The 21,973-nt window shown below is 31.4% G+C and overlaps 3 protein-coding genes and 1 long non-coding RNA gene across 5 annotated transcripts; all 4 read right to left on the bottom strand.

The window, feature by feature from the left end:
* Positions 1 to 1,286: 1,286 nt before the first annotated feature.
* LOC114163939 (probable inactive ATP-dependent zinc metalloprotease FTSHI 4, chloroplastic) lies at positions 1,287 to 13,842 on the bottom strand. Its single transcript, XM_028048333.1, has 17 exons — positions 13,472 to 13,842; positions 13,015 to 13,270; positions 11,679 to 12,051; positions 9,650 to 9,908; positions 8,028 to 8,159; positions 4,966 to 5,040; positions 4,775 to 4,900; positions 4,562 to 4,671; positions 4,405 to 4,483; positions 4,158 to 4,295; positions 3,962 to 4,073; positions 3,271 to 3,434; positions 3,056 to 3,161; positions 2,791 to 2,867; positions 2,321 to 2,464; positions 2,059 to 2,226; positions 1,287 to 1,925 (listed from the first exon to the last, which is right to left on the bottom strand). Exons 1-16 carry the CDS (start codon positions 13,703 to 13,705, stop codon positions 2,083 to 2,085), a joined length of 2,529 nt encoding a protein of 842 aa, XP_027904134.1. The 5' UTR covers positions 13,706 to 13,842; the 3' UTR covers positions 1,287 to 1,925; positions 2,059 to 2,082.
* Positions 13,843 to 18,374: 4,532 nt separating this feature from the next.
* Positions 18,375 to 18,796, bottom strand: LOC114196075. The gene is made up of 2 exons (XR_003606615.1): positions 18,698 to 18,796; positions 18,375 to 18,455 (listed from the first exon to the last, which is right to left on the bottom strand). It is a non-coding gene; the product is annotated as an uncharacterized LOC114196075 (long non-coding RNA).
* Positions 18,797 to 20,015: 1,219 nt separating this feature from the next.
* Positions 20,016 to 21,063, bottom strand: LOC114164640 (patatin-like protein 1). Its single transcript, XM_028049377.1, has 3 exons — positions 21,027 to 21,063; positions 20,785 to 20,955; positions 20,016 to 20,134 (listed from the first exon to the last, which is right to left on the bottom strand). Exons 2-3 carry the CDS (start codon positions 20,923 to 20,925, stop codon positions 20,021 to 20,023), a joined length of 255 nt encoding a protein of 84 aa, XP_027905178.1. The 5' UTR covers positions 20,926 to 20,955; positions 21,027 to 21,063; the 3' UTR covers positions 20,016 to 20,020.
* A 39-nt stretch (positions 21,064 to 21,102) lies between these two features.
* Positions 21,103 to 21,662, bottom strand: LOC114164641 (patatin-13-like). Of its 2 annotated transcripts, none has more exons than XM_028049378.1 (3): positions 21,582 to 21,645; positions 21,294 to 21,503; positions 21,103 to 21,169 (listed from the first exon to the last, which is right to left on the bottom strand). In XM_028049378.1, exons 1-3 carry the CDS (start codon positions 21,599 to 21,601, stop codon positions 21,157 to 21,159), a joined length of 243 nt encoding a protein of 80 aa, XP_027905179.1. In that variant the 5' UTR covers positions 21,602 to 21,645; the 3' UTR covers positions 21,103 to 21,156. The 2 variants fall into 2 exon arrangements, 1 of the variants encoding a protein (XP_027905179.1); XR_003599579.1 differs by having other exon boundaries at positions 21,104 to 21,169; positions 21,294 to 21,478; positions 21,582 to 21,662.
* Positions 21,663 to 21,973: the final 311 nt, after the last annotated feature.

The raw sequence follows: 21,973 nt of genomic DNA, 5'->3' as shown, positions 1-21,973 counted from the left end.
TTCTAGTAAGTTTGCCTAGTTGATGGATTCATGGTGTTGATTTAAGTGAAAGTTGTTTGGTAATTTTATAACATTTTAAGTTTAGAAGTTACTTTCAAATTGAAATATATCAGAATAGAAAACTTGAATTTTAAAACTGCCAAAACTTGCATCTTTTTTAATTTTAATCATTTAATAAACGTCTTCTTTAAATTTTCATTTTCTTAAAAGACTATTTAACTGAAATGGTCCTGAAAAGAGCGCAATAAAAACGATGAAACATTAATTTATTAGTAATACTGAAAAAGGCTTCAGAGATTTGAATCCCAATATAAACATATCCTTTGTAAAGAAATTAACACGTTGACGGACAGTCTTACGCCTCGTAAACGTGACACTAATCAGTCATGAATACAAAACGAATTTAAAATAACTTAATTAAAATCCATCGATAGGATAAAGAAGATATTTTACGGTTCTCGTGTGTTTAGGCAATTTAAGAAGATAATTCATTTATTTAAAAAATTTAAATTTTTTTTAAATAAAATAATTTGTTTAGATAAGGATATTAGAAAGAAATTGAAATTGAGTGATTTTAAGAAGGTATTTCAAATCACTAAAATAGTAGAATTTGAAATTCACTCAATAAGGAATGTATTTCAATTATTTTATCCAAATAAAAAATTGAATTATAAGGTATTTCAATTACTCAATCTAAATATATTATTTAAAAAATGAAAAGAATTTCAAATACAATGCATTTCAATTTCTTAAAATTGTTAAAATGCTTTATCAAAATACAAAATAAAGATAATTATTTTTTCATGTTTGAAAATCAGAATAATTTTCACTTACTAAACAGTATAAAGCAAACCATCTTGCAGTGGAACAATCATTAATTCTGCTTCAGCACCCGTTCTAATTCCTATGCTATAAATAATAATAATAATAATAATAACTTAAAACATAATTTTAAAAACAACGTTGTTTTTCTTACTAAGAGTTCTAACAATTAATTCATCTTTAATCGTTAAATTTAATGAAAATAAAAGATGAAGATAGAGTTCTAACTTGATGTTCTTTTATAATTGCTGCTTTTATTAGTAAAAGTATAAATTATTGAGTCCATCCAAACAGTGAATACATCTAGGATTCAGAAATGCATGGCAATAACTCTCCTGAATGGAGTAATACAAAGCTAAAGAGGAGGGGCTGCAAGGTATTGCATGGAATCATGGATGTGTATATAAGGCAATCTTCACAAACCTCAACTCAACAAAGAATAAAATGAATATCAATATCAGGAATTGTTTTATATGAAGGACACTGAATTAATAAAATTTAGAGTACTAATATTGGAACACCACTTTTGGTATACATCACTACACTTTTACATCAGATCAAATGTGGGAGATCTACATGAGCTAACTGTCGTCTGCAGATCAGGGTTGGTGATCCAAAAAATCATGTAAAGGAAAAGTGGTGCCACAATTTTTCCACTTGAATTTGCCATTGAAGAGAACGATTACAAAGTAACTATTGAAACATGAGGGATAATTTAATAAATTTACAATTCTCTCAATAATCCCCGTGAGAAATTACAATGTGGGTAGTAAAGTATTTCACGTAACAGCTCACACTAAAACCCTCAGAGCTCCATCTGTGGCAAAAAAGGTCTCGCGTAAACAAAAATTGAATTATTTGAATATTTTTATTAAGCACCCTTCATCTTGGTCAAGAATATATCAATCTTCCTTTTGATGGTATGCATCCAAGGTTGATATTCATATTGAAAAAGAACTGTGGGCAAGGGCAGCTTCTCAAAGAAAAGGGCCACGAAGTTTTACAGTGCAAATTAGATCAGATGAGAGACAACATGCGTAATTAGTTTGAGCCGCTGTTGCTATTTCTGGACATGATTGAATATGTTCTTTTCCCAAATGCATCTGTAAATGACAATTGATGTTTAAATAAAGCATGCTCCAATTGTCACCTTATTCAATTACTCCCCACAACCAAAACCAAAATTATGAACTCTAGAGATAATTGAAGTTGGAATATAACTAAACGCTAACAAACCTGTATGTCAAATTTAAGTTCCTCTCAAAGAAAATGGCTCGCCATTAAAAGTTGTGGCTTTTCCTTCTCCTCTTCGATCACTTTTGTAGCTTCATCTTTAATGTTTTGAACCTTTTTATCCCAGATATCATCTACTAGTTTCCAAGTTTCATCACTAACCATTTGTGTCTACAGTAAAAAGAAGGAAAAATGAAAGAGCACAAATCAGTTGTATGACGAACTATGGCACCTTATATAAAAAAAAAAAGGTTTCGAATTGTACCTCTGTTGGGCGAGGTGCCCCAAAGGTCGAAAATCCAACGTTGCCAGGTGCAAATGTAACCCTTCCAGGAAGACTGATCCCATGGATTCCCCATCGTCCAGCATAAATCAGTGCTCCATATTCATCAACTGGTCTGACAGGAGGCTAAACAAGACTCGGAAAAAATTGAATCTCAAAAGGTTATCATTTATTCAACCAAGAATATTGATATTAAAAAAAGAAAGATCGAGGATAGGGCCTGCCATGCAAAAACTTTGTAATGCGTAGAAAATTCAACACATGACACAAGTAATAAATATCTGCCAAATCACTTGATGAAATGTGAGAATACCTCCAATCATGCATTAAATATAAAAAATGTGTCATTAGGAAATCTCAATCCCACACACAAGCACAAGTATAACAATGTTAATGACCGGCAAATGAAAAAACATGACAACGTGCTGCTCCACTTTAGTTTATGATCTAACCTGAGCTACACGAGGAGCACTCTTATAGATGTCCCAAATCTCCTCAGCTTTGATTTTACCCTTTTCAAGCAAAATATCTGCAAAACAAGTAAGCATGTAGCAATTTTTCCAGTGCACCTCTTCATGCGAAAGTATCAATAATTGCCAAGTAATGCGATACAGTAAAAGTTAATTTCTAAAAGCATGTCTCGATTATCTTGAACTAAATAAATACCAGCAAGAGATGGTTCATTCGTTAACAAAAAAACTCACGAGAGAACCAGACCTGTGATTGTCTCAACTGCCAAATGGTATTCTTTTAGCACCAATGAGCACTTCTCAGTAGCATAACGCATATACTCATCTCTAAGCGCTTCAAGCTTCACTGCAAGCTGTATAAAATGTTCAACATGAGTTGTGATACAACTATACTCCTCAAACATTTCTGTTAAGGGAAAGAAAGCGTATTAAAGCACAAGCTGCTAGTTCCCATTAACATACATTTGGCACAAGATCACTATAGTTTTTGTAATATGCTTTCCCAAAGGCAGTCATTCCTGTCTGCAGAATCAAAAACTCTGCACGCCTTGAAGCTTCTAATGTTGCCTTTGCAGAGATCCAACACATGTTGTCAATCCCAAACATCTCCTCCTCAATTACTCTTGCTACAAACAAATTTTAATATGCAAAAGAGCTCAATAACCAAAGTACCAATCTTAGACAATCATCTTGTGGCTAGCTACAGGAAGTTCTTTGTATTCTTCTGTTAAAGAGTATACGAAATACAAATTTAAGTTTACATTAAGAACCTTGCCTCTGTTGGTTTTCAAGAGCAAAATAATTTATGTACACTGGAGGCTAACATGTTGAACTCACTGCTAGGATCCTTATAAATTCATCAAACCAATCATTTATACAGGAGATAAAAGTTTTTTATATAAATTGAGTGCCACAATAAAAAAGCAAAAGGGCATTCTTAAGCAAAAAAATCTTTCGAATAACAGCAAATGAGTATCACAACACAGCCCCCATACCACTAACTTTCATTTAATCTAGTATAATTATTATTCAAGAAACAGAATATGTAATGTTTTAAACAACAATATCTAAATGATGAAAGTCAAATAAGTCAAAGTACTATCAGATTGCAAATAAGACTTTCCAAAATGACCTGAAACCCAAAACAACTTACGAGCACAAGCACGGACTATGGAGTTTATGTAATCTGATTTCCTTGCAAAAACCTGACCAGAAACTTCAGTATAACGCATATTTGGCTGGCTACGGATAGAACTTATATCAGTCTGCAAAAGATAAACACCCAATAACACAGTTGAAATAATAATGTATCCACAAACACATGGAACTTGCTATAAAACAGAAATGACCTCTAAAAAGGGACGGTGGGGCTCAGGAAAATAACATGCAAGAACAGCAACAGCTGCTTCTCTGTATGCCAATCTCAGTTTTAATTCTTCAGGAATATCAGTACTATCCTCTTGCCCAGTTTCAAATGTTCCTTTTTGCTGCAAATCCATAAGATTTATCACAGCATAAACTTGCACCAAAGATGATTCAAAATGTCATAAGAAATAATATTATTGCCCAGCCAGAACTAAGCTAAGAAACACCAACCCTTTTTAATGCCTCAAGCAGCTCATCTCTTCCAATGTAATCCAAATCCTTCCTAGCTGTCAAAATTCCAGCTTCATTCCTGTCAATTAGTTCAAGATAATATTAGCCGATATTCTCATGATAGACTGGTGCAGCAACATCCCAAAAGATTATTTACAGTATATTTTGTAGCTCTGCCCCGGTAAAATCTTCAGTCAGCTCAGAAATTTCCTTCAGTAATGTATGTTTTTCCTCCTCTGAGCGAAAAAATTTATTCCTAGCATGCACCTAGTGTGCATTATAAAGAAATTAGAAAAAAATGAAATTAAAGATGGTGAGATAGTAGAGGAAAACAAGATCAGAGTAAATAACAGTTGTAGTGGTGAAATACCTTCAAAATAGCATATCTTCCATCCTCTGATGGCAAACCTACTCTGATGATCTTATCAAAACGACCCTTCCTCAATAGGGCAGGATCAAGAATATCCAACCTATTTGTGGCTCCTATCACCAGCACCTGAAATTCCAGTTCAGTATATCATATAACATCTATATGATCCCAGCAACCAATTAAAAACTTACTTGTGCTGTGGAAACTTTGAATCCATCCATCTCAGTCAGTATCTGAAGTAAACCTTGTTCCCTTTCAGCACCTCCCTACATAATGCAATTCCAGATTTTTCATTATAAAAGTCGAGAGAACTAGGGAAGTAAGAAAAGAATAAGCAATGTCCTAGCCTAGAAAAAAATGATGTACAGGTTCTGCCGGGAACATTTAACAACAATCTTGCATCACATAAAATCATAAAAATAGCCCCAAGAAAAGCTCTTCAAATTTCATCAGATGAAATTCCAATGTCACTGTACTTCATAAAGTTGATAGTTAATTGAAAAAAAAAAAAAAAAAAACAGTACATTCTAAAGATGTCTATAATCAAAATCCGTTGCACTACAGCCAATAAATGTCACAAATCTGAAGACATGAAAATATGTAGTTTTCTTTGCTTTGTCACTTACCATGTTGATGTCCCGAGACATGGTACATGGTTTCTATACTGTTAGAATACATTGTTAATTTTAACCACCTGTTTAAATGTGTTGTACTGTTGTATTAGTTGTGTTAGAATAGGTATTAAATATAGGTAGGAAATAGATGTATTGGAAAACTAATATATTAGTTGTACCTAGACTATAATAGTTGTACCTATCTTTGTCACAAATCTGAAGACATGAAAATATGTAGTTTTCTTTGCTTTGTCACTTACCATGTTGATGTCCCGAGACATGGTACATGGTTTCTATACTGTTACAATACATTGTTAATTTTAACCACCTGTTTATGTGTTGTACTGTTGTATTAGTTGTGTTAGAATAGGTATTAAATATAGGTAGGGAAATAGATGTATTGAAAAACTAATATATGAGTTGTACCTATCTTTGTACCTAGACTATAGTTTGATTTTTGTTCTTCCTTGTACTCCTTGTATCAAAATTCTACCAATACAAATTTGAAAACATATTAGAGGAGTGATCAGGCTCTCTCAAATTCATTATTCATTCTTTTATATTTTTCTCAAGTTGGTATCAGAGCATATCAATCTTGGTATGCCAGTCTCTGTCCAAATACATTGTCCTCAAGTCACTATTTGCATCGTCAGCAGCCGTGTGCTGCATTCCGCCACTAGAGATTCATCCTCCAACACTTGGGTGTAGTGAGCCTTGAGGAGGGTGAACAAACCCTGGTGGTCGCACATCCTAATTCTGGCTGACACACCACCACGCACCATGACTACCGCAGCTGCCCTAGATTCGTGTCTCACACCCCACCTTCTGATGGTCGGAATCTTTCAAGACCACCACCTTTCTGGACCACCACGGATTGACTTGTCGAAGCACTCAAAGCCAATTTCTACCCTTTTTCTTCGTTTCGGTACCATTTGGTGAAGTCTTTTAGAGTTATCACACTTTCTCTCACCTAAAACCCTAGATTTCTCTCTCTTGAAATCCTAGGTTGCATTGTGTTTTCTTTACTGCATTACTGATGGTCTCCCTGTCTCAACCTTACAAAATCAACTTGTAAGATGAGGTTTGCACCCAATTATATATTGTAACATGGCCTTTATCTCTTGTCGATGTGAGACTTTCACACACACCCCTCGTACCGAGATATATACATCTTGAGCGTGAGACTAGACATTAATAAATGGCCCAATAACGGGTGGAACAATAGACCCACAAAACCGGCTTGTAAGGTGAGATTTGCACCCACTTATACATTGTAAATTGGTCTTATCTCTAGACAATGTAGGACTTCCGATGCACCCCCTCACGCCGAGGCATATACATCTCAAGCGTGGGAATAGATATTAATGGGTGGTCTGATAGCGGGTAGAACAATAGACCCAACAAACAACAATGCTCACTAGGATAGGCTATAATAGTCTTATCTCTAGTCGATGTGGGATCTCCAACATAAAAGATCACTTTAAAACAATAATCATGTGATCATAACCCAGTAACCCACAACTGAATGGCATAGTCAAATAGAAAATCAACATCTAGTAGAGATAGCTTATACCTAGCTCTTTCACTTCAACATACCATATTTTCTAGGGTATGCCATATTCACTACATTCTATTTGATCGATTCTATGCCACCACCCATCCTCCAAAACTAGGTGAGCTAATTTCTATTGCTCTCAAAGCAGAACTTCTATTTTCTTCCTCTTTACCTCTCCATATGCACTTTTGTCTATGCCTTAACTCCAATAAAAATAAGAAACTGGCCATGAAATCCAGTGTCATTTCTTGGATAGTCTTAATTTCCAAAAGGTTGGAAGAGCTACTATCAGGACAACACATATATTGATTTTGTTGGTATTAGCATCTTTTAGGCTAGTCCTTTCTTCCGATTCACTTTAGATGTGCTTCATGACACTGATATTATGTTCCTAGTAGGTCACGGTTTCTTTTAAATTATTTCCTCACTTGTCTCATCTCTGAACCCCTTTGTTGTTCACAAATCATACCCACTACTTCTGGCCCAATTCTTTCCATCTTCCTAGAGACTCATCTCCTACACATCAGACTCTCCCCTTTGCATTGGGATTGTCCATAGCATTACACAAAGGCATCAACATTGCTACGCTCAATACACTGTCCTTTGTATGTATTCCCTTTAATAATCATCATTTTTCCTATTAACTTGCTACACTTTGGTGCATAGGTGGAGAGTTAATTTAGCATTTTATAGTATATGCATTTGGCCTCCATGTAGGAGCACAATATCTTTTAAAACATCCATTTCAAGTACATAAAACGGTTGAATAGTTTTCCTACATTGATGTCTTTTGTTCCTTCCAGATTGCTTTTCCACTTCTTGTATTTTAACAAGTACTCTTATCCTTCTTTCCATTTGTACTCTCCTTCTGTTATAATTTCTTCTTTTACCCAAAAGGATAAGCCTAAGGAAAATTGATAATATCTTATAGACCACTAGAACTTTGACAATTTTTAGTCAATCCAACATTAGTGCTGCAAAAACAAAAAATCTGGAGTTTGCTTTTTCCACACCAATTTCTATATATAGATTTGGAAGTACAGAAAAAAAAAAAAAATCGATGTAAAAGTAGTTCATATCTTACTCCACCAATATCAGGTCCTCCACGTTTGCTACCAATAGCATCTATCTCATCAATAAAGATTATAGAAGGTGAAAATGATCTTGCATTTCCAAAGAGGTCCTTAACACGTGATGCAGCAACCCCTACAAACATCTGGGAAGAAAAGACATTAAATGAGTCAATCTCATTTAGTTGTAAAGTTCCAAATAAATCAGGTTTAAAAATAATTAGGACAAGCCTTATCAAATGCAACATTTCACATTTCATGGGGACATGCCATCATGAAGTCCATCCATGTAAACAAAAGGAATATTGTGAAGCACATGATGTAGATACAAATAGTTAGCAGTTAGCACACTCTAATTAGAGTCAAATTTATCTCATTATCTGTGTGTAACTGATTGAAAGAGGAATACTAGATTCCATATTATTACCTATTGATTAATAAGTTGATGTCTCCATTTAACCTTGTTATTTAAATAAAAAAAAAATTGGTCATCTAAAGATACAAGTAGCATCAATTTGGTCCTTTAATAATAATACATCAAAATGGTCCTTTAATGTCAACTTTTGATATAATCCAATTTGAAGGACCAAATGATGTAAAAGTAGACACTAAATGACGATTTGACCAAAATTAGAGTTAACCTAAATTTAAGGTTAAATTATACATTTTATACAAATTTAAGGATAAATTATCTTTTAAAAATTCAATTTAGTCATTTATGTCATAAAGTGGTTCAAATGGTTTTTCCATAATGTTAAACCAAATTTGTTGATCTTTAAAATTAACATCTCATTCTATCCTCCATCTTCCTCCTCCACCCTCCTTCTCCTTCCCCCTCCCTCTCCACACCCTATATACACCCACAGCAAACTCTTACTCTTCTATCTTCACCATCCATTCATTCATTCAATTCCCTTTCTTCCTTATTTGTTCTCCCAAAAATAAAAATCAAACATTTGCTTTAAACAGGAATCTCAGCCTGAAATGTCACCCCAACTTTACACTCTTAGATTGAGGTAACCCTTACGGTTCTTGTTCTTGCCAAAATTTGAAAAAGAAAAAGGATACAAGAAAAAAATGATTTTCTTTGTTTGTTTCAAAAATGAAGTTTCTTTTGTTTTTGCTATTAGGGGAGTTTATGTCATTATATATTGTTGAAGAAGGTGTGGGTACAAGTTGGTGGAGGGGGGAAGAGGAAGGGGTTAATTGTTGTTGCAGGTAAGGTAGTTTAGGATGCGGTGGGGTAGGGGGTAGAAGAGATAAGATGTGGTGGGAAAGGGAGGAAGTGCAGTTGAGGAGTGGAGGAAGAAGAGGGGACTGGGAAGAGGGATACGGAGGTTGGAATGGTGGGTTAATTTAAAATGTTAATGGAGTTAAGTTCAGGCTGATGGAAGGACCATTCTAAAAACATACAGGACTAAATTAAAACTTTTAGAAGATAAGGGACTAAACTGAATAAAACATAAAAGATAAAGAATTATTTGTATAATTTAGCCTAAATTTTATCTACAATCCAGTTCATCAAAAATATAATGACTTTGTTAGGATTTAGATATTGAACCAAACAAAATTTTCAAAGTTCTACTTGCAAATTTCAATTAAATGCATATGAACATCTTTGGAGAAGTGGCAGCACCTCTACGAAATCTGTGCCATTGGCTGCAAAGAAAGGCAATCCTGCTTCACCTGCAATGGCTTTGGCCAGAAGGGTTTTACCAGTTCCAGGAGGCCCATGAAGAAGTACACCTTTTGGACAGTAAATTCCTTTGTCTTGAAAATCATCGTCATTCTTCAAAATTCGAACAATCTCTTGTAGTTCTTTCTTTATATATTCCTGGCCAGCAAAATCATCAAATGTAACACCAGTTCTTTCTTCTGCAGATATAAATTTAGCCCTGAGGGGAAACATAACAATTAGATTCTGGGTGTAAACAGATTAGCTGTCAAAATCTAATGCTTTTCTTTTTATTTGAAGAAGTTGCACCAAAAACTTCCCAACAATATTCAGAACTTCACTCATTATCATTAGTCAGACACCACTAAACCACATTTCTTATAACATAAAAGGTTTGCAAATATAGCTGTGTTGGTGTGCATCCCTCAACATGACCTAAATATCATCATAAAGATAAAGGAAAACAAAGACCCAAGAGATGAAATACCAGCAACAGCAGCTGTCCATATATCAAGCGAAAAAGAAATAATAAATAATAATGGTTGGGCAAATACAAGCAACGGATGCACTGGTTTTGCCTCTACGGTTTCCCAATACAAATATCTAAATTAAATTTGATAATGACAAATTCAATCATCAAAATTTCAGTTGCAAAGTAGATCTTGTCCAAGTTCTAAATAATTTATGCAGTGAGTAGAGCTAATACCCACATGTTTACAGTCAAGCAAGTGCAAAGTATTTTGGAAGTAAACAGTAAGTATCATAGTTCCCTTCCCCACAATTTAATTCTAAATCTCAAATAAAACTGCCTAGCCCAAAAGCATTAGCTATTTGATTAAGGTCAAATGATGATAAATATTCTCTAGCAATTATAAGTTGAATGTGACTATAGAGACTTTTGTGGATTCTGGTTAAAATATGTCTCTACCTTGCTTTGTCAAGCTTTTTCTTCTCCTCAAACTATTCAGTGGGTTAATAAAGAAGATGGATTAAGTGTCTTAAAAGATGTGATGCTTTAGACTTTAAGGTTTCTCACATTTATCATGAAGACAATTGTTGTGCTGACGGTCTTGCTAACATTGGGATTGACAATAGACTTGGCTATGTGGGTTAATGATCTTCCTTCTAGTCTTAGTTTAGATATTTTTGTAATAGGTATCAAATTCCAAATTTTGTTTTGCTTAGTTGTATCCTTTGCGGGAGTGTGGTTATTTTTTTCTAAGCATAGGTTTGGTTTGGTCTCTCATGTTTTTGTATATTTTTTCTTCCTTGTATGCAGCTTTCCATGTGATGACATATGACTGTTGAATACTATAATGTCAGCCTATGTAGAATACTAATGTTCATAATGATGGCTAAAATGTGAATCCTATTATTTAAAAAAAAAAATGAGTGACAAATATCAATGTTATTATTAGAAAATGGACTTTAAGTCTAACTCAACCTCATAAAACTAGTTTAGTAAAGTATGGTTTACACCCAGCACTATTTAATATTTTGGTCATATCCCTAGTCATTGTGATATCTCTAACATATGCTCTCACACCAAGGACATTGAGCGTGGGAATAGAGGTTGTTTGATAGTTGGTAGAATGACATGCCAAACAAATACCATTAAGATAGATTCTCATATGCTCTAATACCATCGTAGAAAGTGGATTTTCAGGATCTCAAGTTGATGTTGGATCTCCAACAGTTACGAACCAGAATTAGGAAAGAAATATTTTATTGAATAGAATAAAAAGGATGAATAAGTGATTAATCTCTCCTCCAAGGGTTTCTTACTCGCAAAGTGCTAATGCTCAATTACAAATGATACCCCAAAGAATGAAATCATTTCCCCATCCTTTGACTTATTTAACTCATTACTAAATAATTGATATCCTAATTGTCTTAACTAACCCCTTTCCCACAGTCCTAACAATCAGCCAGCTAAAAAAGTGAAATTCCAACAACCAACAGGAAACATACAGAAAATTTATCCACTTACCGACTCTGTCCTAGAGATCCAAGTGCACGACTTCTGAGTGGCTGGCTAGTTTTTTGGCTAGGAGTTCCCAAATCGCAAGGTATCAACTTTGCATATATTGGTCTCATCAAATTATCAATCCACACATAAAAACCAACAGCTAGAGCAAGACGCATAGACCATATGACAGCAACTGCAACAGTAGAGTATATTTCAGCAGGCACAGCATCTACATTAATGACATCAACATTTACAATTTGCTGATGTAGCTTTCTCCATACATCATTCCAACTATCAATTGGCATTCGATTGACTGGATGACGCCGAAAAATAATATCATCCGGATTCCCTTCTGTTCCTATCACTGTCCCGTTTTTGTAATAAGGTAGAATAACTGCAGAAACATGAAAACAAATATTGAGCAAAACAACATTTAAACCAGACCTACAGCTTTACATAGCTAGGCTGAAGCAATAGCATGGACCAAAGTGCACCGCACCAATACAATAACTTTTGCAATTGTAAAATACATTGCAATACATATTGTAAAATGATAAAATGCCAGATCAGCTTGAAGGACAATTGATATTATTATGCCATTCTGCAGTTTATTCTGCTGACACTTCCCTGTTCTACCTTCTTTTCCTTTTTTTTTCTTTTATTTGGCAAATGTATTTTATTAGTGACGGGATTTGACCCACGACCTATCCTTCTCTCCCTGCAGCTTTTACCATCAAACCAACCTTATATCTCCACCTTTTGCACCTTCTTTTTCTTTTCAGGAGTAGAAATACAAAAAATGGTATCCCTATATCTTCATTACTTAATTTGCAATAAACAAAACAAGATTGTCTCAAACAAACAGCACAAACGGCAATAAACACAAACTAATTTCATCAATCAGCTAACATGTTCAACCCAACAGTGAGAACTTCACATAATGCACCAAATTAAACTCAGAAGCAACAAAAATGCAAAGACAATATATAAAACAGAGTCTTCTCTGATCTCTCAGCTAAACTTCTAAACTCCTAAACTCAGAGTCACATTATCTGCATTAACTCTCATAACATCCTCATACAACATATTCAAATCACCAAGCCATAAATCAAACTAATGATACCCAGTAAACATCTTACTCACAACTAGCAACTTAGTTTCGTGTCCAGCATAACATATAGACTCTATTAAAGACAAATTTCTCTACAAGCACTCATGAGAAAAGAAAATATAAAGTTTAACAAACCTAGCTGCTCATAAAGTTAAAATAAACTATGCACTTAACTTTAAGAAACTTTTTTCATTTAACTACTTTTTTCTACTCCTGAAAAAGGAAAGGAAAAGGAAAAATCTCCACCTGATATTGTTTGACCGTAATTAGCGTACTCCATAAACTGTACATTATTAGAGTCAAGAAGTCTCAAAAAATCGCTGAACTCTATTCCGTGTGAGTTCTCAGGATCCCACTCAGTCCCCTTGAGTTTTCCTCGCAAAGTCAACAGAACTCTGCTCCACGAAGAAGCCATCACAAGCTGTCTCTCTAACTGCACGTTCGCCTTCTTGTCAAACTCTTCCAACTCATCCATTCTCTTCCTTTCCGCCTCCTTTAGTTTCTGTGCACAGTTCACTGTTCTCATCAATCACACAAGTTCCAACCGAAATATGCAGAGGTGCATAAATATCAAAAATTGCATATTTGCATTGCACTATCAAGAAAAAACAATAAATCAAAACTGCTCACAATACAGATAATACCGAATTCTTAGTTTCCAGAATTTCCTAAAATTGTTCCCTTTTTTCCTTTTGTGACTAACCTCGAATAGTTGCGCGGATTCAGCGTCTTGTTCTTGCTCTTTGTTGGGTGTGTCGAAAACAGAATTGGAAGCCTTGATTCTGAGTTTGCATCGATTTGTGAAGTTGCGAGGGGGAAATGCATTAGTGAGAAAGTGGGGCGAATAGATGGAAAATTGGGAGAAATGGGTTTTCTGAGGGAAGAAGGGCTTTGGGAGTTGAAGCCAATCAATGGTGTTTACAATTGAAGAATTCATGTTCTGCGATAATCACAGAAGCACAGCGAGTTTCAGCTTTTGGTCAAGTTCATATCTTCTTACCACCACACTTCACTTCGCTTCACCACATTCAAGAGTGTCTCCAAATTGCAGTGTAGTTATCACCTTTCTGCATTTTGAAGTTCATGTTGGGGTTTAGGGGATAGAGATAATTGTTTTATTTATTATTATTTTTTTTAAATATGAATGTAAGTAATAATAATATAATATTATTAAGTTAATATATAAAATAAATTTATATATATTAAAAATAAATAAAATTAATTAATTAATTAATTATAGATAAATAAAAAATAAAAAACAAATTATTTAACAAAAAATAAATAAAAATAACTATTAATTTTAAAAAGTTTAATAAATAATTATATTATAAAAGTAGAATTAGAATTATGGTAATAAACATAAAAAATAAAATTCTTTATATATTACTAGTTTAACACAGGCGTTGTGTATATATATTTTTTAAATATATGTGATATTATATTAGTAGGTGATAATATTATAATGTTATTAAGTTAATATATATATATATATATATATTAAAATTAAAGTGAAATATATCAGAACAGATAAAAGAATAATTATTGATAAATAAAGAAGAAGAGAAGAAACAAAAACATCTGATTTTATAAAAAATTTATGAAAGTAACGGTCAATTTTTAAAAATTTAATAAATTATTATATTTAAAAGATAAAATCAATATTTTCAAAAGTGGACAAAAAAAGAAAATTCCCTTCTATATATTGTTATAGATTATAAATAATATTTTTTTATTGAAACGAAAAAAATATTAATATTCTTTTTATATCTTTTTCTTGTCTTTTATTAAAACAAGTGTTTACCTTTACGAAGTGTCTAGAAAATTTTATTTAGTATGTATATATTATGTACATCATAAACTCAATATTATTCTGTTTAATTTACTATCTTTACCCATTATAATTTTAGTTCTGTAAATTGAATTATTTTTACTTTTGGTTATTGTAAAAGAATAATATGATTTTTTGTCCTTTTAAAATTAAAAGTTATTTTTAAATTTTTTATATTCTACAAAATTCATTATTTATATACATTTTACTTTTACGGAAAGATGTTGTACATTGCTTGGTATGTGGTTATAATTTCAATTAGCTGAACAAATGGGCAAGAATATGCAATGAACTCTGAAAAAGTCATTGTCATCAAAGGGTTATATTCCAAATTACAAGAATATAAGACTTTTATTATGCAAATATAAGAGAGGTTAACTAACCAGTTTTGAGATATTTGAATACTATTTAAACTGTGTAGTTCTTAGCTATGTTATTTAATTTCACATCAAATAAAATATATAAAAATTATTTTTTATAATGCATAAAACTGTCATGAAAATTTATATTTAATTTAAATTAATATATTTAAAATACTATGATACAATAATTCAATATTTTAAATTTTATATATAATATAATGCACAATGAACTCTCTTTATATATAGATATGTCTATATATAAATTTATGAGAAAGTTATACATAATTTAATTGATATGTATAAAAAAATATTTATTATATATAATTGAACTTTCTTTTATTTCAATAATTTCCTTTATTGTTATTATTTTTTAACTATTTTAATTTTATAGTTCTTAATTATTATATTTAAATTTCATACAAATAAAATATATAAAAATTATTTTTTATAATGTATAAAACTGTCATTTTAATTTATGAAAATTTATATTTGACTTTACTACAATAAAATAATTCAATTTTTATAACTTGTTTTACAATATATTGCACAAATATGAATTGTCTTTACTTTATTTATATATATATATATATATATATATATATATATATATATATATATATATATATATATATATATATATATATATATATATATATATAATAAGTCTGTCTAATATAAGTGATTTATAAAAACGTATTTATTATATATCATATTTTTATTTCAATTTTTTGTATTGTTCTTCATTTTTTTAACTACTTCTAATTCTATAGTTCTTAAATATTTTATTGAATTTTCATATAAAAATTATTTTTTGTAATGTTTAAAACTATAATTTAATTTATGGAGATTTATATTGACTTAAATAATTGTATTTAAAATAATATGATACAATAATTCAATTGTTATCATAGTATTTAAATTTATTTCTACAAATTTTTCTTATCATGTATTATGAATGCAATCATAGACTATATATTAGTGATCTTTCTCAAAGTATAATTCCATCATAAATTTATATATATATATATATATATATATATATATATATGAGTGTTTATTTATTTTATTGAATAAAACACAAATTAACAAGCTTTAATCAATCCTAAACTAATGAAATAGCAAAATTAAAAAATTTCAAACTTTCATCGATCGGGTCCAACTTGGTCCACTAAAAAATCATTTTATAAAGTCTATTTCCTATTTTTTATCCATATTTTATATATTTTTTAGATCAGATTTTTATTTTATTTATATATTTTTTTAAAGATGAGACCAATTTTTAAAATTAGATCACACTTGTATTTAGATCCATCTGAACTGCAAACATCCCAAATTCTCTATTTCAAAATTTCAGTACTTTGAACCCTAAATCTCTTCTCTCTTCTTTTTTATGGTTGATTGATCCAAAATAATACAAACGATGTTTCTCGTTTCTCCTCTCGTTCATTTCTTCTAGTTTTAAGTTGTTTTTCGTTGGATTTTGTTTAAGCAGAACGTACGATGGGTTGTTTGTGAGATTGTGATCATCTTTTGATTCATTCATTTGTTTGATTTTGTTTTAGAGAATGAACGAATTATTGCACTAGTTGATGTATTTAAGAATTCTTGCAAAATAAGACCAACACCAATTGCGTATCGGAAAACTCGGTATATTTCATTCATGTAACTGCACTAGTGGATGTATTTAGAGATTTTTATGTGTTGTCTTATTATAATAAAATAATGAGACTTCATTAATTGGTAACTAAATTTTTGTGTACTTTGACTTGTTATATGCTTCACAATATTTGATATTTCATCGATCATTAGTTTACTAGTCGACTAAGTAAACTATATTCACCATTTTTAACAAGTTACATGCATACTTTTCTTGAAAAATTGTTATGTAACCATAACATCGTACCAATTACATCTAATCTAATGTTGTCAAGTGAAATATATATATATATATATATATATATATATATATATATATATATATATATATATATAAAATAGAATAATGTTTACCCAAATCACATTACTAGAATTCTTGTATCAGATAAATATGTTAATTTTACCACCACTTGCATATTCTATTTTGTAAAGTGACAGAATAAGTTTTATAATTTTATTAAAATGACAAAATATGAAGAAACCCGATTTATTTTCAAAAATTTTTATATAGTTTTAATTTTATAATTCTTATCGAAAAAATTATATATAAATATAGAAGTATTCCAAGATATATATACATTTTTGTATATAATACAAAGAAATACATTAAAGATTAAAACTAGAGAACAATATTGGATCACTTCTAAAGTTCTTACCTTACTCTAGTGATGCTATACTATAGATATCCTTACCCAAAAAAAACTCTTTCAAACAACTAATTTAATTTTGTTATACGTATTATTCTTATTTTTCTATAATTCAATCCACAGTGATATACTTGAGACTATTTTTATACAAATATCAAAATGACCACTACAAGAAAAAATATTTTTAACGGAGGTTTATTTTTACATTACCCAGGGTTAAAACCTCTACTAAGTTCTTTACCCGGGGTTTCGATTTCCCCCGCTAAACCATCCCTGGAGAATGTGTTAGTCGGGGTTTTTATGAACCCCAGGAAGCGCCAATCAATAACGGAGGTTTTTTATCCTCTTGTATTTAACATAGGTTTTAAAACCTTAGTTAAGTTTTGTGGGTTTAAAACCCCGGTTAATTACCATGAATTTTGAAACCTTCATAAAATATCGTGGATTTTGAAACCTCCATAAAATACTATGGGTTTTAGAACCTTCATAAAATAACATAGGTTTCAGAACCCCTATAAAATACTCTGGGTTTTCAAAACCTCCGTAAAATACTATAGGTTTCAAAACCTCCGTAAAGTACCATAGATTTTTAAATTATTATTATTATATTTTTTTAATCATTTATCATTTATATATTCATATATATTTTTTCAATCACAATTATTTACATTTATTCTATTTTTTTAATCTATATTTAATGAAATTATACCTAAATAGATATAAACTCATCAAATTGACAAATTATTTATAAATGACTAAATGTATATCAAAGTACAACAAATATACGAATTCAAATTCAAATTCAAGTACAATATTAGTCAGCAAAAACTATCATGAAGTATTGTAATGGTTCTCAAAACATTAAATGATTCAATTAACTTCCACATTATATTATATTCTTCAACTATCACATATGATTTTCGTCATGTCCAGAACTTGTTGTATTAGTTGGCACACTTCCTTGATCAGAAACCTACAATATAAATGTGAATCATAATTACAAATATAAACTCCGAAAAATAAAAGAAGTTATGCAGTCTTAAAAATTACCGGTGCAGGATTAAACATAGTCAACTCAGGAGGCAATTGACCTTGATAATTTTGAGAAAAGAAGTTCATGATTGCATCAAGTCTTTTGTCACGTTCTTCATTTCGTTTATTTTGTTCATCCAATTGTGACTTTAATGCAGTGACCTATATTAGAACACAATCTATTATTAAAATCGTAAAAAACACATAAACATTATAAATGGTTTCACTTCTTGTTTTTCACTTCTTGGTCAAGATTAAAAGTACATGCTTGCCTCATAAGTGAATGTACCAGACATAAAATATTACAGCTTACTCTTAATGGCTATTGCAAAAACAAAAAAAATGGAAAAACCCTGCTTAGCTCTGTCACATTGCAGAAGTTACAGGATTAAAAAGATGGTTACCTCCAAATTCTTTGTCCTTTTGCCGTCTGTAAGGCTGATTGTTCAAACCATTGTAAGCATCAGTTATTAGAACAGCAGGCCACACAAAAGAACCAAGAGCCGTTCCATTCAAATGCCTAGAAAAAAAAATATATTGATGAGAAGATTCCTTGTTGCTCTCTAAAGGTATAAAAGGTATATCAGAATTAGAGAGGAATTGTAAAAAATATTAAACAATACTGGTCGAGAAGGTTATATGCAAGGTTTGGGAGACTACAGATTTCTTTCAAGTGTGGACAACTTTTTGTCTCACCAAAAAGCTTTATTTTTATGAATTGATAATGCATGCTTTAATTTCACATCACTAATTAATGTACACTTTTATATCATAACTTCTACAGCACGGATAAATATTTCACATGGTGAAAATATGTAAAGTGTTACCAAAAAAAAGTATTAACTTCTGAAAATAAGGTGTATTCACAGATAAACTAAACTTTCAAATCAAATTTTTCTAGTTAACAAAAATCTTCCATTGCTCATGCAAATAATTGTAGACACTAGAGACTGGAAACATGTGAACTTGTTATCGTTCAGGCCTCTTCTATTTGCCAAATAACCATGAGTCACATAAAAATATATTTTCACTGTATAGCATGACAAACATAAAAAATTAGGTGAACACCTTCAGCATTGACCATTGATCCTTTAAAAGGCTATACTACGTGACATAAACTTTGGCCATTTAGCCCCACTAAATATTTCAACATGAGGCAAATATATCTTTTTAACTTAGCCCAAAACAAAGCGATTTTCATCTTTGACTCCTTTGTGAGAAATATCCTTAGCTTCAAGAGACCTGTTGCCAAGACAAAGGGTTCCAGTTTGGAGGGAACTTTGGATTTCCTAATGGTCTTTAATTTCATGAAATAAATAAAGGTTTGAATGGGATTATGGTCCAGATACTAACCTATATTATATACAAATGGTAATTGAATCAGGATTCAAATAATGAATCATGAGGGTTCAAAGTTGAACCGTATATTGAAGATTAATAATAAAACATCCTCTCACATTCACAAACTAAGAAAACAAATTTAAGCACATATTCATGATCAGTAACAAAAAAATAAATCTAGGAGCATGAATTCTGTTAAAATATGTTATAATAGAATAATATTAATATTCAAAATAAATATTCTGCTATCATAATTATTACACATTAGAATATAACATTGATATATATATATATATATATATATATATATATATATATATATATATCAAGTTTGAGAATGAGAAACATTACAGGCTTCGAATGAACTCTATTACCATGAACTCCCTTCAACTACAACGAGACTCCAATGGAAGTGATAAGCTTTCTGATAAAACCATTGTCATTCCCAACAAACTCACGACAATAGCTGATAGCTTCAAAGGAGAACATTCATGGTACAGCTGCAAAATACCAATTTTTTATGGATGAGACAGATAAAAATTCTGCAGTAACATGTTTTGAGTGAACCCTTTATGTGCTGGTTTTCTTTTTGTTTCTTTTTCTGAGTTGGTCTTGTGCAGGTTCATTGCTCCTCAAATCCCAACAGACTTTTCAATTCAAGTACAGGAAACCACTTATAATGTTCACAAGGTATAAATGCTTTCACATATTTAAAGCCCTGTGAGTGCAGAAAATTATTTACTTCTTCTTAATTGGTTTAGTAACATGTTTCCAAATAGAGTAATCAGCTGTGTATATAGAGCTCATGAAATATGATAATTTCAGTTAAAAAATGGTTAAAAAAATTTAACAAGTCAATTTGGTATCTATTTGATCAATTTTGAATATTTTTTAACAGCTTTAATTATACTAGCATAAAAGTTACATATTCCTTTTCTTTGTGAGTGCGGTTCTATTTATCTTTTTTTGGATAGGGTAAAAAAAGTTCCTCCAGATAGCAGAAAAACAAGATAATAGAGACGGATTAACAATCCTGAAAACAGAACAGCACAAAACACGGGAAAACAACAGTATATATAAGTATCCATGCATCATAATTTACATCTAATTAATTTGATCATAATTGTAATCAATAGCGAAATTAATTTACCGGATTCCCATTTACTAGATCATTACTAAGCATACTCAAGTCCGCATCACTAATCAAATTGAAGTCAACACCCTCATTCTGAAAATAGTAGGGTGGAAGAAGAGTGGGTGCTGCTGAAGCCGATATGCTTATATCAGACATCAAGGCATTGCAGTAGGGATACTTCTCAACCTACATCACCAAAACTTTTATATTGTTTTTTTTCAGTAAAGAAAAATATAATAAATGCATATGGTGCTAACCTTGTAGTTTGAGAATATAACTGGCTTTTGTCTCTTGGTGTCGAAAGTTGGGATTACAACATTAGAAAGTGTTTGACTAAGTCGTGTGTCCTTAAACAGTTCACGAGTTATGTTGTGTAAAAACTCCTCGTCAAATTGCGTATCTTTTCCATGTTTGCATGTTGGTTGTTTCAATATCACAAACACAAAACGAAAGCATGTTATTATGATTTGTGGTTAATTGTTAATATTGATGATGTTCTGAGAATATTAATGGTGTTATTATACCTAGATGAATTGAATACATGAGGGCCATTTTGTTTGTAGAAGTCTACAATTTGTGCAGGAGTAAAGGCAGCACGAGTAGGATCATGAGGGCTTGGTGTGGCTAACAAAGCTGTTATGAGTGCACTAGTGCCACTCCCTCCTATCACATCAAAGAAATGTGCTAAATCTGCATTTGGATCCCTAGCCTGCAACTCAACCATATTCAAATACCTAAATATAAGAAGCATACCATAATAATGGTAATAATAAAGATAATAGATCACACTGAATTATATTTTAAACGCTAACCTCAAATCGTTTTGTATCATGTGCTCCAACAGGCTTTGAGAGATCTTGAAATATAGATGACTTCTTAAAATCAAGAACCTCTGATGAGTGGTCAGCCAAGACCCAAGGAAAAACGGGATATTGGGTCAAATCATTGTAAGATCTTCTAGCAAGTGTATTTAGAATCATTAAATACTCAAAATTTTGTTACATCCCTCCTCCTCCAGTTTTCTTTGGCAGTTTCTGTCATTTCTTGTGCCACTAGCCGATCAACAAAACTAATAGATCCACTCTTATCCCTTCCACTTCCCTTAGGAAATGAATATTCGTTTCTTGTAGTAACTATCAAGTTTCCTATATCTATTGCATCCTTTATGGATGCGAAGTTTAAAAACACTGGGCAACTGAATCAC

Source organism: Vigna unguiculata, chromosome 9, assembly GCF_004118075.2.
Source record: "Vigna unguiculata cultivar IT97K-499-35 chromosome 9, ASM411807v1, whole genome shotgun sequence".
NCBI classification, from domain to species: Eukaryota; Viridiplantae; Streptophyta; class Magnoliopsida; order Fabales; family Fabaceae; genus Vigna; species Vigna unguiculata.
The sequence above is the reverse complement of the archived record's forward strand: the minus strand, read 5'-3'. Positions and strand labels throughout refer to the sequence as shown.

Coding starts and splice junctions, on each gene's coding strand:
- LOC114164640 (XM_028049377.1), bottom strand. CDS start 20,925: ATGTCTGATATAAGCATATCGGCTTCAGCAGCACCCACTCTTCTTCCA. Junction 20,135..20,784: donor ATCTAGTAAATGGGAATCCG/GTAAATTAATTT, acceptor GGTATTTTGCAG/CTGTACCATGAATGTTCTCC.
- LOC114163939 (XM_028048333.1), bottom strand. CDS start 13,705: ATGAATTCTTCAATTGTAAACACCATTGATTGGCTTCAACTCCCAAAG. Junction 4,296..4,404: donor TGCTTGAGGCATTAAAAAGG/GTTGGTGTTTCT, acceptor ATGGATTTGCAG/CAAAAAGGAACATTTGAAAC. Junction 4,074..4,157: donor CCCACCGTCCCTTTTTAGAG/GTCATTTCTGTT, acceptor TATCTTTTGCAG/ACTGATATAAGTTCTATCCG.
- LOC114164641 (XM_028049378.1), bottom strand. CDS start 21,601: ATGATACAAAACGATTTGAG. Junction 21,504..21,581: donor ATGATACAAAACGATTTGAG/GTTAGCGTTTAA, acceptor TCTTATATTTAG/GTATTTGAATATGGTTGAGT.